Source organism: Scyliorhinus torazame, chromosome 6, assembly GCF_047496885.1.
Source record: "Scyliorhinus torazame isolate Kashiwa2021f chromosome 6, sScyTor2.1, whole genome shotgun sequence".
NCBI lineage: Eukaryota > Metazoa > Chordata > Chondrichthyes > Carcharhiniformes > Scyliorhinidae > Scyliorhinus > Scyliorhinus torazame.
In genome coordinates, this window is record NC_092712.1 from 41919042 (window position 1) to 41936320 (window position 17279).

Genomic DNA, 17279 nt, shown 5'->3' on the forward strand with positions numbered 1-17279 from the left:
AGATTATTATTATACTAACATTACTTCTTTACTCATGTACTTCATGTCCCTATGAATAACACCTAAGATACTAAATGCTTTATTAGTGGCTCTTTCAACTTGCCCGGCCATCTTCAGTGACTTATGTACATATATACTAAGGGTCTTCTGTTCCTGCCACCTCCTTTAGAGTTTCTCCCTTTACTGTGTACTGTCTCTCCATATTCTTCCTGCCAAAATGAATTATCTCATACTTCTCTGCATTGACCATCATCAGCCGTTTGTCTACCCAATCTACCAATATTCAGGTCTCGGTCCTTTTGAAGTTCAAGACAATCACAGTTGACAATGTTTCTAATCTTTGTATCATCTGCAAATGTTAAAATCATGCCCTGAGCACCGCAGTCTGGGTTATTAAGTGCAGCACGGTAGCACAGTGGTCTGTTGCTTCACCACACCAGAGTCCCGGGTTCGATTCCCGATTCCCGGTTTGGGTCGCTGTCTGTGCGGAGTCTGCATATTCTCCCCATTCCCAATTATTGTTTTCCAATTAAGATATTTCCTATCCTGCACATCTTTGGCTTGTGGGTATGAGACCCACGCAGACACGAGGAGAATGTGCAAACTCCACACGGACCGTGACCCGGGGCCAGGATCGAACCAGGGTCCTTGGCGCAGTGAGGCAGCAGTGCTAACCACTGTGCCACCCGTGCCGCCTGGCTCTCCTCGAACTCCTATTGTTTTGTGGGCTCCAGAAGTTTTCCTTTCCCACCTCCGTGATCCAGAATTGTATTTTACTGATGTCTTTTTACGGAAATGATAACGACTTGGAAATCACTGCCTGAGGAGGTAACTAATGATTTCAGAAGGAAATTGAATAGACGCTTTGAGGGAAATAAACTTGAAGGGCTACAGGAATAGAGTGGGGAAATGGAACTGACTGGATTGCTCTACAGAGGACCAGCATAGACTCAATGGGCCGAATGGTCTCCTGATTCTCTGCTGGTGGAGACCTTAAAGAGTCAGGAAATGAATCACTTGCAAAATACCAATCCTGTGACCTTCTCACATAGCCATGTAGCTTGTCCAGTTCAGTTGCTGTTCAGTGGCAACTTCAGCGTGTTGATGATGGGGATTTCAATGATTATAATGCTGTTGGATGACATGGGGAGGAAGTTAATGTCCCTCTTGTTGGAGATAGTCGTTGCCTGGCACTTGAGTGCTAAGAATGTTACTTGCCATTTACAGCCCAAGCCTGTGTGCATACCTTGCTGTATGCAGACATGGAACTTTTTGGTTACTTTTAATAACGTTCAGGGTTACTGTCAGTTGCCATAATTCGGATTTATCTCTTTTTTTTTTCCTGACTTCATGGGATCAGAGAGCTAGATTGGGCTATTTGACCCTTGGGGCTTGCTCTGCTATTCAACAAGATCATGCCTAATCTACCTCATCCCCATCTTGCTATTGTATCACTATATCCCTTAGTTATTGAACAAGCAGAGCATCGCAGCCCGCTGGGCTAGACAATTGTTAGTGTTTGCGTCAAGACATTTCTCTTAGTCTCAGTCCTAAATGTTTGTCGCCTTGTTGTGAGACTGTAACCTCTTAGATTCCCCAGCCAGGCAAACATTTTCTGCCCTGTTAAGCCTCTTTCAGTTTGGTCATATCTTACTGAAGAAGGTTGACGCCATTCAGGGCAAAGCAACTGGTTTGATTGACAATCCTTAAATATTCACTATTTTATTACTTTGGAAATTTAGTTTCCTGAATCCACCCACCCTTCCTTAATTAGTATGAAGCCCTTATTCATGTGGAATAAGTTTGGTCTCTGATCCTAGAAGATGTCTAATAACCTGATAGTGCTAACAATATCATATAGTGTGCTTATTTAAGAGATGATTCTAAACCAAAGTTACTTTCAGACCTCATCATTTAATATTGCTTATTTTTCAGTAATATCGGCTTCATCGGACACAACAGTGAAAGTGTGGAATGCCCATAAAGGATTTTGCATGTCTACGCTACGAACTCACAAGGTATTTGTTTTGTGATGGGTGAAGACTGTACATTATCGGGGAGAGAAAATATTTTGTTTGTCTAAAAGTGTTGGTATGGTCCCCAAGAAATGCACAAACAAAATATTTTTCTTTATAAATATTTTTTAGTTTAAAAAATTTTCACCGTTATTACATCCAAAACATTGCAATATAGTGCAAACAATTTGTTATTTTTAAACAAACTAATGATAACCTTAACAATCCCCCGCCCCACTGCTGGCTGCAAACAAGCCTTTAAAGAAGGTGATCTTTCACCTGGAACAGAACCCTTTCTCCAACCCTCTAATGACATACTTAATCTTTTCTAATCTCAGAAACACTACCAAGTCCTCCAACCATGCTGAGGCCTTGGATGGCGCTGATGGCCTCCACCCAAGTAGGACTCGTCTCCGGGCTATTAGAGAGGCCAAGGCCACCAGCCTTCCTCCCCTCTAGGAATGCCGGCGAGTCTGACACCCCAAAGATCATCACCAATGGACAGGACTCGAGCCTAACTCCAACGTAGTCTCAATAACGGAGACCCAGAACTCAAACAACTTGGGGCAGGACCAGGACATGTGTGAATGGCACACCGGCTCCCTCAATCAACACACACCTGTCTTCTATTCCGGGGAGAACCCACTCGTGCGCACTCTAGTCAAGTGTGCACTATTAACCACTTTAAACAGTATCAAGCTAAACCTGTCGCAAGAAGAGGTGGAATTCACCCTGTACAAAATCTCACTCCACACCTCTCTCTCCAGCCCCAGGCCCAGTTCCTCCTCCTGCTTCCCCTTTACTTCCTCTAACTGTGCTTTCCCTGTCTTCAACAACCACCCATATATGTCCATTATCGTCCTTTCCCTTTGTTCATCTCTAGATAGCAACCTGTCCATAAGTGTCGATCGCGGTAGCTGAGGGACAGCTCCTTACAAACAAAGTTTGGCACCTGCATATACCTAAACGATCTCCCCCTCAGAAGTTTAATTTTTTCCACTATCCCCTCCAGTGCTGCAAACCTAACCGCCAAAAACAAATCTCTGAACCTCTCGATCCCCTCCCTCTTCCAAATCTTATACATTGCAATCATCCCAGACGGCACAAACTTATGCTTCTCACAAATTGGTGACGGCAATGAAATTGCCCCCAATTTAATATGCTGCCTAAATTAGTTCCAGATGCTCTACAACCGGGCTTGTAGAGAACCAGACCGAAGAGAACAGAAGTGAGGCAGTGACCAATGCCCTTCGGCACTGCTGCCTCACAGCTCCACGGACCAGGTTCATATCCGTTCTCGGGTAACTGTCCGTGTGGAGTTTGCACTTTCTCCCCATGTCTGCATGGGTTTCCTCCAGGTGCTCCGGTTTCCTCCCACATTCCAACAATGTGCAGGTTACGCGAATTGGCCATCCTAAATTGCCCTTCAGTGTCCAAAAGTTTAAGTGGGGTTAATGGCTAATGGGGATAGGGTGGCGGCGTGGGCTTAAGTAGGGTGCTCTTTCCAAGGGCCGGTGCAGACTCGATGGACCGAATGGCCTCCTTCTATAAATTCTATGATTTGGATTCTACCTCCCCAAAGAAGATAATAAACATTTCCTTAATTCTACAGTTAATGCAGAGGAACTTTTGCAATAACCATCACTAGGGAGACAGTATTGAATAAACTGATGAGATTAAAGGTAGATAAGTCTTCAGGTCCTGATGGCCTGCGCCCTAGGATTTTAAGGGAGGTGGAGGCAGAGGTAGTGCACCAGACTGATTCCGGGGATGAAAGGGTTGATGTATGAGGAGTGATTAAATAGTTTGGGCTTATACTGACTGGAGTTTGGATGGATGAGAGGCGGTAGATTTAGAACTGAGATGAGGAGGAACTACTTCTCGCAGAGGGTGATGAATTTGTGGAACTCGCTGCCCCATAGTGTGGTGGAATCTAAGTCATTAAATGGTTTCAAGAAGGAGATAGATGTATTTCTGGGTTTTTTAAAAAACAGGTTAAAGGGAAATGAGCAACAGGTGAGGAGGTGGATTTGAGACCAGGAAGAGATCAAACATGATCTGATTGAATGGCGGAGCAGACTCGAAGTAAAATTGCCTACTTCTGCTCCTAATTCCTATGTTCCTATGTAAATTGCCCCCAAGTTTCCAGGGATGTGAAGTTTAGGTTAAGGAGTTATTGGACATCGACAACATGGAGGGCTCCGCCATTTTCTCTTCCACTCCATCACGAGGGCCTTCTGAGTCTGATGAGGGGCCTTTATTCAACTTCTGTCTTGTGTAGTATTCTGTAGATATCCCACACCAGAAGAGAAACCAATGAATATCAATTACTCCACCTTTCTTCCCAAAACTGCACCTGTTCACAAGGCAAAAAGGGCCAAAAACCAAGACTCCAAGCGGGAGCCAGCTTGTATGCAACCGCTCACCTCATAACCGTCACAGGAAGTCCCTCTTTTCTCCTATAATGGTGAGCATGGTTCAGAATTAGTCTTGATGTGAAGGTGACCTTTTGGGCACTGTGACTAATGAAGGTCTCTCCCGCGTGCTCCATATTATGCATATGTTCTGGTGTATCTTGTCTGGAATTATCCATTTTATATCCAGTTTATTTGAAGAATGAAAATTTAAATCCCTTGCTTTTAGTAAATTAGAGCTTAATCCACTGAAGTAACTAATCACCTTTGGGGTTATTTGAGATACTTGAGGGGATAGATCACAGGAAATATTTTTAGCTATAAAAACATTGAGTTGGCTCAGTTGACAGTAATTTTGTCTCGTGAGCCAAAGGCTTGTGCGTACAAACAGTGCGTGTGATCTAGACTGACACAGTGCAGTACTGAGGGAGTATTGCAGTACTGAGGGAGTACTGCATTGTTAACAAATGTTTGGATGAGGTATCAAACCCAATTTCCTGTCTGTTAGTTCTAATGGCTCAGGTGCACCTTGTGGAATTTCCTCATGGAATTGAATCTAAATACTTGTACCCCAGGAGTGTTTCGAAAGTATCCTACTGGAATTGGTTTTAGTCATTTAAGATTTATGCAACAAATGTGTCCTGGGCAGATTGAAGTTAGAAGTAGTAAACTTCCTTTTACAGCATGTTGTGGAGTGGAGCTGTGCAAACCAAGGAGGAGAAAAAGCTTCTTCGTTCCAACTCCCAATTTCCTAATTATTGCAAGAAATTGCACTTGTTTAATGAGGTGGAGATGCCGGCGTTGGACTGGGGTGAGCACAGTACGAAGTCTTACAACACCAGGTTAAAGTCCAACAGGTTTGTTTCGATGTCACTAGCTTTCGGAGCGCTGCTCCTTCCTCAGGTGAATCACACAAGCTCACAGTCTAATTACACATATGGAAATGAAATAATACTGCAATGTAAGTTGGTGGCTTTAGAGAGGAGGGAGAAAATTGGGTGAAAGCTAACAATCTTTCTTTCTCTGTCTAGGATTATGTTAAGGCATTGGCTTATGCAAAGGATAAAGAGTTAGTGGCTTCAGCGGGGCTGGACAGACAGATTTTCCTCTGGGATGTCAATACCCTTACAGCCCTGACTGCCTCAAACAATACTGTCACAAGTAAGTTCCTAATTGTGAATGGAATGGTAGGGGAAATACATATGGAGGCTATATACAATAGAAGTAAATGCTTGGGAGATTTATAAAGGTTGTTTTGTTTTAATTTGTTGATAGCTTGACAGTGCTAGCTAGCAAAGCTGCATTTGGTGACTGTCTAATTGCGCTGAAAAAAAATAATAGGACTAAGGCTTACAAGATCACTTCGGAAGGCGCATAGTATAGAGTCGCATGTACACCAGATTGCATATGGGCTGACTAAATGTATAGAACTGGCTAGGTAACCTTCCTTATTAATAATAATAATAATCTTTATTGTCACAAGTAGGCTTACATTAACACTGCAATGAAGTTACTGTAAAAAGCTCCTAGTCGCCACATTCCACCGCCTGTTCGGGTACACAGAGGGAGAATTCAGAATGTCCAAATTACCTAACAGCATGGGCGAAATTCTCCTACCCGCCCCGCCACATTTCTGTGCTGACCGGCCGGCTGGAGTCTCCGTAACGCCGGCCGGTCAATGGGGTTTCCCATTGTGGGGCAGCCCCACGCCATCGGGAAACCCCCGGGCGCCGGCAAAACGGAGACTCCCGCCGGCGGAGAATGACGCCCCATGTCTTTCAGGACTTGTGGGAGGAAACCGGAGCACCCGGAAGAAACCCACACAGTCACAGGGAGAACGTGCAGACTCCACACAGACAGTGACCCAGGACAGGAATCGAACCTGGGACCCTGGAGTTGTTAAGCCAACGGTGCTAACCACTCTGCTACCGTGCTGCCCTCATCACCCCCTGTTTCCTACAGCTCAGCCAGCTTTGAATCCACCTTATCAAGTTCCCATGTCTCCCATGTGCATTTGCCTTCTTTATAAGTCTCCCATGTGGGACCTTGTCAGATGCTTTGCTGAAATCATGTAAACTACCCTCATCTACAAACTTCGTCACATGTTCGAAAAATTCAAACAATTTGTGAGGCATGATCTCCCTCTGACAAAGCCATGCTGTCTATTCCTGATCAAAGCTTGCCTCTCCAAGTGGAGATAGAGTCCCCGGTGCCCATCTCCCTTTCTAACAGATAACAAAACAACAAAGAACAAAGAACAAAGAAAAGTACAGCACAGGAACAGGCCCTTCGGCCCTCCAAGCCCATGCCGACCATGCTGCCTGACTAAACTACAATCTTCTACACTTCCTGGGTCCGTATCCCTCTATTTCCATCCTATTCATGTATTTGTCAAGATGCCCCTTAAATGTCACCATCGTCCCTGCTTCCACCACCACCTCCGGCAGCGGGTTCCAGGCACCCACTACCCTCTGTGTAAAAAAAACTTGCCTGGTACATCTACTCTAAACCTTGCCCCTCGCACCTTAAACCTATGCCCCCTAGTAATTGACCCCTCTACCCTGGGGAAAAGCCTCTGACTATCCACTCTGTCTATGCCCCTCATAATTTTGTAGACCTCTATCAGGTCGCCCCTCAACCTCCTTCGTTCCAGTGAGAACAAACCGAGTTTATTCAACCGCTCCTCATAGCTAATGCCCTCCATACCAGGCAACATTCTGGTAAATCTCTTCTGCACCCTCTCTAAAGCCTCCACATCCTTCTGGTAGTGTGGCGACCAGAATTGAACACTGTACTCCAAGTGTGGCCTAACTAAGGTTCTATACAGCTGCAACATGACTTGCCAATTCTTATACTCAATGCCCCGGCCAATGAAGGCAAGCATGCCGTATGCCTTCTTGACTACCTTCTCCACCTGTGTTGCCCCTTTCAGTGACCTGTGGACCTGTACTCTTAGATCTCTCTGACTTCCAATACTCTTGAGGGTTCTACCATTCACTGTATATTCCCTACCTGCATTAGACCTTCCAAAATGCATTATCTCACATTTGTCCGGATTAAACTCCATCTGCCATCTCTCCGCCCAAGTCTCCAAAAAATCTAAATCCTGCTGTATCCTCTGACAGTCCTCATCGCTATCCGCAATTCCACCAACCTTTGTGTCGTCTGCAAACTTACTAATCAGACCAGTTACATTTTCCTCCAAATCATTTATATATACTACAAACAGCAAAGGTCCCAGCACTGATCCCTGCGGAACGCCACTAGTCACAGCCCTCCAATTAGAAAAGCATCCTTCCATACCTACTCTCTGCCTTCTATGACCTAGCCAGTTCTGTATCCACCTTGCCAGCTCACCCCTGATCCCGTGTGACTTCACCTTTTACATAGATTACATAGAACATACAGTGCAGAAGGAGGCCATTCGGCCCATCGAGTCTGCACCGACCCACATTAATCCCTCACTTCCACCTTATCCCCGCAACCCAATAACCCCTCCCAACCCTTATGGACACTACGGGTAATTTAGCATGGCCAATCCACCTAACCTGCACGTCTTTTGGACTGTGGGAGGAAACCGGAGCACCCGGAGGAAACCCACGCACACACGGGGAGAACGTGCAAACTCCGCACAGACAGTGACCCAGCGGGGAATCGAACCTGGGACCCTGGCGCTGTGAAGCCACAGTGCTAATCACTTGTGCTACCGTGCTGCCCTACTGTTGTACTAGTCTACCATGAAGGACCTTGTCAAAGGCCTTACTGAAGTCCATATAGACAACACCCACTGCCCTACCTGCATCAATCATCTTTGTGACCTCTTCGAAAAACTCTATCAAGTTAGTGAGACACGACCTCTCCTTCACAAAACCATGCTGCCTCTCACTAATCCGTCCATTTGCTTTCAAATGGGAGTAGATCCTGTCTCGAAGAATTCTCTCCAGTAATTTCCCTCCCACTGACATAAGGCCTGTAGTTCCCTGGATTATCCTTGCTACCCCTCTTAAACAGAGGAACAACATTGACTATTCTCCAGTCCTCCGGGACATCACCTGAAGACAGTGAGGATCCAAAGATTTCTGTCAAGGCCTCAGCAATTTCCTCTCTAGCTTCCTTCAGTATTCTGGGGTAGATCCCATCAGGCCCTGGGGACTTATCTACCTAATTATTTTTCAAGACGCCCAACACCTCGTCTTTTTGGATCTCAGTGTGACCCAGGCTATCTACACACCCTTCTCCAGACTCAACATCCACCAATTCCTTCTCTTTGGTGAATACCGATGCAAAGTATTCATTTAGTACCTCGCCCATTTCCTCTGGCTCCACACATAGATTCCCTTGCCTATCCTTCAGTGGGCCAATCCTTTCCCTGGCTACCCTCTTGCTTTTTATGTACGTGTAAAAAGCCTTGGGATTTTCCTTAACCCTATTTGCCAATGACTTTTCGTGACCCCTTCTAGCCCTCCTGACTCCTTGCTTAAGTTCCTTCCTACTTTCCTTATATTCCACACAGGCTTCGTCTGTTCCCAGCCTTTTATCGTTGTTTTGGATATTGTTTGGGGGGGGGGGGTGGGGGGGCGGACACTGTAGGTTAAAGTAGTGGCAGCCAACTTCCTGGCACCATGGGTGGTCTGATGCACAAAAGGGGAGGGGGAAGAACATCAGGGCTATAGTGGTAGGGGATTCAATTGCAAGGATAACAGACGGGCATTCCTGCAGCCGCAAAAGAGAATCTAGGATCGTATGTTGCCTCCCTGGTGCCAGGGCCGGGGATGTGATCGAAAGACTGCAGGGCATAAAGGTGGGAGGGGGGTGCAAATAGTGTTACGTATTGATACCAACGATATAGGTAGAAGGGATGTGATCCTGCAAGCAGAATTTAAGGAGCTAGGAAGTAGATTAAAGAACAGGACCCAGAAGATAGTAATCTCTGGATTACTTCTGTTGCCATATTCTAGTGAGTACAGAAATAGGAGGTTAGTCCAGGTGAATGTGTGGCTAGAGGGATGGTGCAGGAGGGAGGGCTTTAGATTTATGGGACGTTGGGACCCTTTTTGGAGACAGTGAGATCTGTACAAGGCAGACGAGTTGCACCCGAACCAAAATAGGACCAGAGCCCTTGCAGACAGGTTTACTAGTGCTGTCGGGGAGGGTTTAACTTGGCTGGTAGTGGGGTGGGACCAAGAGAAGGTTTATCCAGGGGAGGTGCACAGCCAAAATTAGAAGAGACAGCAAGGGAGTCAGGAAAACATTTTCCTCCAAATCATTTATATATATATATATATTTACTACAAAGAGCAAAGGTCCCAGCACTGATCCCTGTGGAACACCACTGGTCACAGCCCTCCAATTAGAAAAGGATGCTTTTCTAATTGGAGGGCTGTGACCAGTGGTGTTCCACAGGGATCAGTGCTGGGACCTTTGCTCTTTGTAGTATATATAAATGATTTGGAGGAAAATGTAACTGGTCTGATTAGTAAGTTTGCAGACGACACAAAGGTTGGTGGAATTGCGGATAGCGATGAGGACTGTCAGAGGATACAGCAGGATTTGGATTGTTTGGAGACTTGGGCGGAGAGATGGCAGATGGAGTTTAATCCGGACAAATGTGAGGTAATGCATTTTGGAACGTCTAATGCAGGTAGGGAATATACAGTGAATGGTAGAACCCTCAAGAGTATTGAAAGTCAAAGAGATCTAGGAGTACAGGACCACAGGTCATTGAAAGGGGCAACACAGGTGGAGAAGGTAGTCAAGAAGGCATACGGCATGCTTGCCTTCATTGGCCGGGGCATTGAGTATAAGAATTGGCAAGTCATGTTGCAGCTGTATAGAACCTTAGTTAGGCCACACTTGGAGTATAGTGTTCAATTCTGGTCGCCACACTACCAGAAGGATGTGGAGACTTTAGAGAGGGTGCAGAAGAGATTTACCAGAATGTTGCCTGGTATGGAGGGCATTAGCTATGAGGAGCGGTTGAATAAACTCGGTTTGTTCTCACTGGAACGAAGGAGGTTGAGGGGCGACCTGATAGAGGTCTACAAAATTATGAGGGGCATAGACAGAGTGCCCAGGGTAGAGGGGTCAATTACTAGGGGGCATAGGTTTAAGGTGAGAGGGGCAAGGTTTAGAGTAGATGTACGAGGCAAGTTTTTTACGCAGAGGGTAGTGAGTGCCTGGAACCCGCTACCGGAGGGGGTGGTGGAAACAGGGACGCTAGTGACATTTAAGGGGCATCTTGACAAATCCATGAATAGGATGGGAATAGACGGATACGGACCCAGGAAGTGTAGAAGATTGTAGTTTAGTCGGGCAGCATTGTCGGCACGGGCTTGGAGGGCCGAAGGGCCTGTTCCTGTGCTGTACATTTCTTTGTTCTTGTTCTTTGAAGGCATATACGTTATAGGCCAGTAAGTCACGAGGATGTTTGGCAAGATTGAATGCAAGGAGTCTGACAAACCAGGCAGATGAGTTGAGGGCACAAATTAAAATATGGGGGTATGGCTATCACTGAGACATGGTTGAGAGGGGGGCAGGATTGGCAGCTCAATATTCCAGGATAGGGGATCTTCATAGGCGACTGGGAAGGAGGTAATAGAGGAGAGGGTGTTGCAATTCAGATGAGGTAATCAGTTGCAGCAGTAAGGAGGGGCGGGGTATCTCAGAAGGCTCATCAAGTGAAACCACGTGGGTACAACTTTAATAGACCCTCTAACAGTCTGAGAAAAATAGAAGAGTAGATATTTTGGCACATTTCAGAGAAGTTAAAAGTAATAGGGGTAGTGATAGTGAGGAATTTCAACTTCCCTAACATTAACTGGGGCAGTCGTAGTGTGAAAGGTTTAGAGACAACGGAATTCTTTAAATGCGTTCAGGAGAACCTTTTAAGCCAATATGTATTGGGAAGCACAGTGGTTAACACTATGGCTTCACAGCACCAGGGTTCCAGGTTCGATTCCCGGTTTGGGTCACTATCTGTGTGGAGTCCACACGTTCTCCCCGTGTCTGCATGGGTTTCCTCCGGGTGCTCCAGTCTCCTCCCACAAGTCCTAAAAGATGTGCTTGTTATGTAATTTGACATTCTGAATTCTTCCTCTGTGTACCCGAACAGGTGCTGGAATATGGCGACTAGGGCCTTTTCACAGCAACTTCATTGCACTGTTGATGTAAGCTTACTTGTGACAATAAAGATTATTTATTTAAAAAAAAGAATGACCTACAAGAGAGAGAGGGTGGGCCTGGACTTAATTGTAGGTAACAAAGCCAGGCAAGTGATTGAAGTATCTGTGGGAGAGAATTTTGCAGACAGTGATCAGAATTCCGTTAGATTCAAGATTCAAGATTGTTATGGAAAAGGTAGCCATGATGTGGAGATGCCGCCGTTGGACTGGGGTGAGCACAGCAAGAAGCCTTACAACACCAGGTTAAAGTCCAACAGGTTTGTTTCAAACACTAACTTTAGGAGCACTGCTCCTTCACCTGAGGAAGGAGGAGTGCTCTGAAAGCTAGTGATTCGAAGCAAACCTGTTGGACTTTAACCTGGCGTTGTAAGACTTCTTACTGTTATGGAAAAGGGCAAGGATGGGCCTGAAATCAAAGTTCTAAACGGGGGAAAGGCCGATTTTAATAAGATCAGATATGATTTGGCCAGAGTGCACTGGGAGTAAACTCTTTAGGTAAATCTTTGACACAACAGTGGGACACTCATGTTTAAAAATAAATTTAAAGTGCCCAATTAGTTTTTTCCAATTAAGAGGCAATTTAGCATGGCCAATCCACCAACCCTGCACATCTTTGGTTTGTGGGGGTAAGACCCACGCAGACACGGGGAGAATGTGCAAACTCCACATGGACAGTGACCCAGGGCCCGGATCAAACCTGGGTCCTTGGTGCTGTGAGGCAACTGTGCTAACCACTATGCTGCCCTAGTGGGATGCATTCAAGAAGGAAAAAGGGAGAGTACATAAGAGTGGAACCAACAAATTCAGTATACCCTGGATATCGAGGAATATACAGCATTGGGTACAGAGAAAAAGGGAGGCTTTTCACCCAGGGGATGGTGGAGGCAGAGACCCTCATAAAATTTAAAGAGTATTTAGATGTGCACTTGCGATGTCAAGCATACAAGGCCAAGTGCTGGAAAATGGGATTAGATTGGTTAGGTGGTTGTTGTTAACCAGTGAAGATGCAATGGGCCAAAGGGTCTTTTTTGTGTTGCAGATCTCTATAACTGTATGAGCAAATGAATTGGCTCCAATTAGGCAGACCGGGTTTACGAAATGTCAATGGCCTTTGTGTAGTTCCCACTGAATTTGGTCTCTGTAGCCCACCGGGTCAATGGTGTCTCTTCAAAGATAACGAGGTGTTATGACTTCCATATTGACTTATTATTTGAGGGTCACAAACAGACGTCACTTCAGCAATTTGAAAAAGTATTTATCAGTTTTTCAGAGTGCAAGATCTTAGCCCCCGAAATTAGATTTGAGTTTATATCTATAACATTGGATACAAGTATAATTTTGGTGTGGACAATTAGCAGAAGAAGATAGCTGCCATGCTTTCTCTCTATCGCCCTCCGCCTACCTGTCCATCTGCCAATGTATTGGCAATGCTGTGGAGACTTTGCACAGAAACAAATTACTTTGGACCTAAATACATTTTTTTGTGACAACAGCATCATCGTTGAGTGGAAATAAAGATTCCATTTATAGCCTTGCAATGAACCAGATGGGAACAGTCATTGTGTCTGGGTCCACTGAAAAGGTAAGTTGAATTATGATGCCAGTCATGCTTGACTGTTTCATGTAATTGAGAAGCCAACTTTTCAGATTTGGTGACCTATTTTCCAAATGTGTTTGATGACTTGCCTTAGTTGTCAAACAGCACTTGGACCTCATGTTGTGTCTTATGACTAACTATATTTTTCTTTTCATGTTTCGTAGTAATTAAAGCTTAGAACAGCAATGTGGGTATTAAATTTCACACTTTTTAATAAGTTGTGTAAGTGTTCTGAAAGGGGAAATTATATTTTGCAGTTGCATTTTTTTTTTTGTCGAATGCTAAGTGTGACCAAGATCAGTTTCTTTTAAATTTGCTTGACCTATTGTATAACTTCTAAGAACTTTCATGGTGCATTCTTTTTCTATTTCAGTGGAGGGGTAATTTCTGTTTGATTTGTTTAAAATTGCTGATTGAATTTATGACATTAAACAGGAATTAACAAAAGGTGTTGGAAGTGAGTTAAATGTTTGCCATTAGTCTCAGGCTGCCTAAAGTAGTATGCGGTGTTGGTTGCAATTAACAGGTTCTGAGAGTGTGGGATCCCAGGACATGTGCAAAGCTGATGAAACTTAAAGGTCACACGGATAATGTAAAAGCTCTATTGTTGAACCGAGATGGCACACAGGTATTTCACATTTCTTGCTACTGTTCCAAGTTAAAGTCATTTTGTGTTGTTCTATGCAGCAGTCTTGGTAGACGGTTTTATATAAATTCAAATTCTTCCATCTTCTCCCAATTGCTTTTGCCACCATCTCTTGGCCCCCTTTAATTCTCTCTCTCTATCTCTCTCGTTCTCTTTGGCCTCACTCGCATGCGCTTCCCTCGCTCATTCTTGCTTCTCTGTTTCTCTAATATCAAGTTATAATGGTGTCGTCATTTTTGAATTGTCAGTATAATATTTAATTAGTGTGATTAATCAGGGCTTTGGGGGTAATGGATGTTGTCTTCCACCATTGCATCTGTTTAATTGGTGATGATGGGATACAGCTACCTCTGCCCAGTAAACATTTTTGTTATATAGTTTGCAACTTGTGCTGGTTTCATTTTTTAGAATCTATTTTACTCTAGAATTGTGCTTTTCAGCTTCCCTTCTGTCTGAACCCAGTTCCCTCTATCACAGTGGGTTTTGTTTGTATTATTTGTAGCTCATCTAGGTAACGCATTTAACCTGTTGCAGATTATTTCCCTTGGCCAGTTAGCCCCGTAACTTCATGGGATCCTTTTTGTCTTCAGATGGTGGCAGAAGAATGTGGCACTAGAAATAGCTTGGGCTTTAAGTATCGTCTGAATTTAAGTAAGAATAGAATAATAATAATTGCTTATTGTCACAAGTTAGCTTCGGTGAAGTTACTGTGAAAAGCCCCTAGTCACCACATTCCGGCACCTGTTCGAGGAGGCTGGTACCGGAATATACAAAAGAACAAAAGCAGTAACACAACACATTTGGTAGTTAAGGGACGGACTTTGAGGAGTGATGATGAAAATTGGATACTTTCTCAATGACAAAACTGAGAGCAGCTCCTCATTGGGAAATTCTGAACAATGTTCCTTCACTTGACTACTGATCTTTGCCATTCTGTTGTGACACGATCTCAAGCAAAGGCCTAATGTTTCACTGATCAAGCCTCGGAGTTGGAGAAACCCCCTACAAAATTGTCTTTATTAACTTTTTTAAAGAGTAAAATTTTATCATAAGGGTTTATACATGGTTCCAGTGGGCAACGCGGTGGCATGGTGGTTCACACTCCTGCCTCACAATGCCAAGGACCTGGGTTCGATTCCGGCTTTGGGTGACTGTGGAGTTTGCACTTTCGCCCTGTGTCTACGTGGGTTTCCCCCCACTGTCCAAAGATGTGCAGGTTAAGTGGATTGGCTGTGCTAACTTACCCCTTAGTATCCAAGGATGTGTAGGTTAGTTGGGGTTATGGAGTTTGAGGGCAGGGGAGTGTGCCAAGGTGTGGTATGCTTTCGGAGGGTCTGTGCAGACTCGATGGGCTGAATCATATTATTTACAGTGCAGAAGGAGGCAATTTGGCCCATCAAGTCTGCAACAGCCCTTGGAAAGAGCATCCTTACAAGCCCACACCATCACTCAATCCCAGTAACCCCACCCAACCTTTTTGGACACTAAGGGCAATTTAGCATAGCCGATCCACATAACCTGCACATCTTTGGACTGAGGGAGGAAACCGGAGCGCCCGGAGGAAACCCACGCAGACACTGGAGAACGTGCACATTCCGCACAGACCGTGACCCAAGCCGGGAATCGAACCTGGGACCCTGGAGCTGTGAAGCAACTGCGCTAACGACTATGCTACCGTGCTGCCCTCCTTCTGCACTGGAGTAATTCAACGCTTCTGTTCTATGATTAGGTGTAAACTCTTGCTGTGCATATGAAGTAGGTTGCAACTAACCATATTCAACTAACCGTATTGTAAGCTGGCTTGATATCAGAGAATGCAAGAGGTTAGAAATTTCTTCTCAACAGCACATTAGTTTTGAGTAGGGTGGAAGAAAGGAAAATAGGTGTACGCCCCTTCTCATCAACTCAGCGGGGCAGCACAGTAGCACAAGTGGCTAGCACTGTAGCTTAACAGCGCCAGGATCCCAGGTTCAATTCCCCGCTGGGTCACTGTCTGTGCGGAGTCTGCACATTCTCCCCGTGTCTGCGTGGGTTTCCTCCGGGTGCTCCGGTTTACTCCCACAGGCCAAAGACGTGCAGGTTAGGTGGATTGGCCATGATAAATTGCCCATAGTGACCAAAAAAGATTAGAGGAGTTATTGGGTTATGGGGATAGGGCAGAAGTGAGGGCTTAAGTGGGTGGGTGCAGACTTGATGGGCTGAATGGCCTCATTCTGCGCTCTATGTTCTATGTTTTAGTATTCATTGAGAATCTTTCAGTATCAACCCACAACGATTGCAATGTTGTCCTTCTCTTAACTGTAAATGATTTAAATGTTTCTGTTGGTGCAGTTAACAGCAGTTTTTCTTCCCATCTTTATCCTTTAGTGTTTATCTGGTAGTTCTGATGGAACCATCCGCCTGTGGTCCTTGGGACAACAGAGGTGCATAGCGACCTATAGGGTTCATGATGAAGGAGTTTGGGCATTGCAGGTCAACGAAGCGTTCACCCATGTCTATTCGGGAGGACGAGACCGAAAGATTTACTGCACAGACCTCCGGAATCCAGACATTCGGGTTCTGATTTGTGAGGAAAAAGCACCCGTTCTCAAGGTACAGTCTGAAAAATTAGGCACAACCTTTGGCAACACTGCAGCGCTCAAGGACTTTAATTTCAGTATAATAGACATAAAATAGATAGATACAAGAATTCAAACAGGGCAACGGTAAAGTAGTAAGAATAGCAATCAGAATATTGAGTTTTTTTAAACAAAACCACCACCCTCTGAGCTAACAAATAGGTAGTAAAGTAAAGTTGTCAGGTAGCAGATGGCAGGAAGCTGAAACCGTATGGGCATCAGTGCAGCCACAACGTGTGACATGAGGCTCTTGTTGTCTTCAGCTTATCCCATGCCACTTGCAAAGCATTACGGAATGAGGAAGAGGGGTGAAAGAAAACTCCGCATCCTATTCGGGAAGAATTTGATTTCTAAGAAAGGCAACCCAAGCAGTGTTTATGGTTACTCAGAAGAAACTAATCTGAAATATACAAGACTAACTTAAGTTTAGAGGGCCAGAATGCAAGACCAGGGATGTACTTCTGAGGCTGTATAAGGCTCTGGTCATTTGATATACTGTGAGCAGTTTTGGGCCCCATATCTAAGGAAGGATGTGCTGGTCTTGGAAAGGGTCCAGAGGAGGTTCACAAGAATGATCTCTGGAATGAACAGCTTGTCGTATGAGGAACGATTGAGGAATCTGGGTCTGTACTCGTTGGAGTTTAGAAGGATGAGGGGGATCTTATTGAAACTTACAGGATACTGTGAGGCCTGGATAGAGTGGAAGTGGCGAGGATGTTTCCACTTGTAGGAAAAACTAGAAGCAGAGGACACAATCTCAGACTAAAGGGATGATCCTTTAAAACAGAGAGGAAGAGGAATTTCTTCA

General features: G+C 44.8%; 1 protein-coding gene across 1 annotated transcript in view; it reads left to right on the forward strand.

The window, feature by feature from the left end:
* LOC140424761 (WD repeat-containing protein 48) overlaps nucleotides 1-17279 on the forward strand; it is a 163934-nt gene that overhangs the window by 52120 nt on the left and 94535 nt on the right. The window contains exons 4-8 of the mRNA XM_072508141.1: nucleotides 1936-2018; nucleotides 5461-5590; nucleotides 13104-13192; nucleotides 13734-13835; nucleotides 16221-16445. Coding sequence (XP_072364242.1) covers nucleotides 1936-2018; nucleotides 5461-5590; nucleotides 13104-13192; nucleotides 13734-13835; nucleotides 16221-16445 — 629 coding nt within the window. The remainder of the gene's footprint in view (nucleotides 1-1935; nucleotides 2019-5460; nucleotides 5591-13103; nucleotides 13193-13733; nucleotides 13836-16220; nucleotides 16446-17279) is intronic.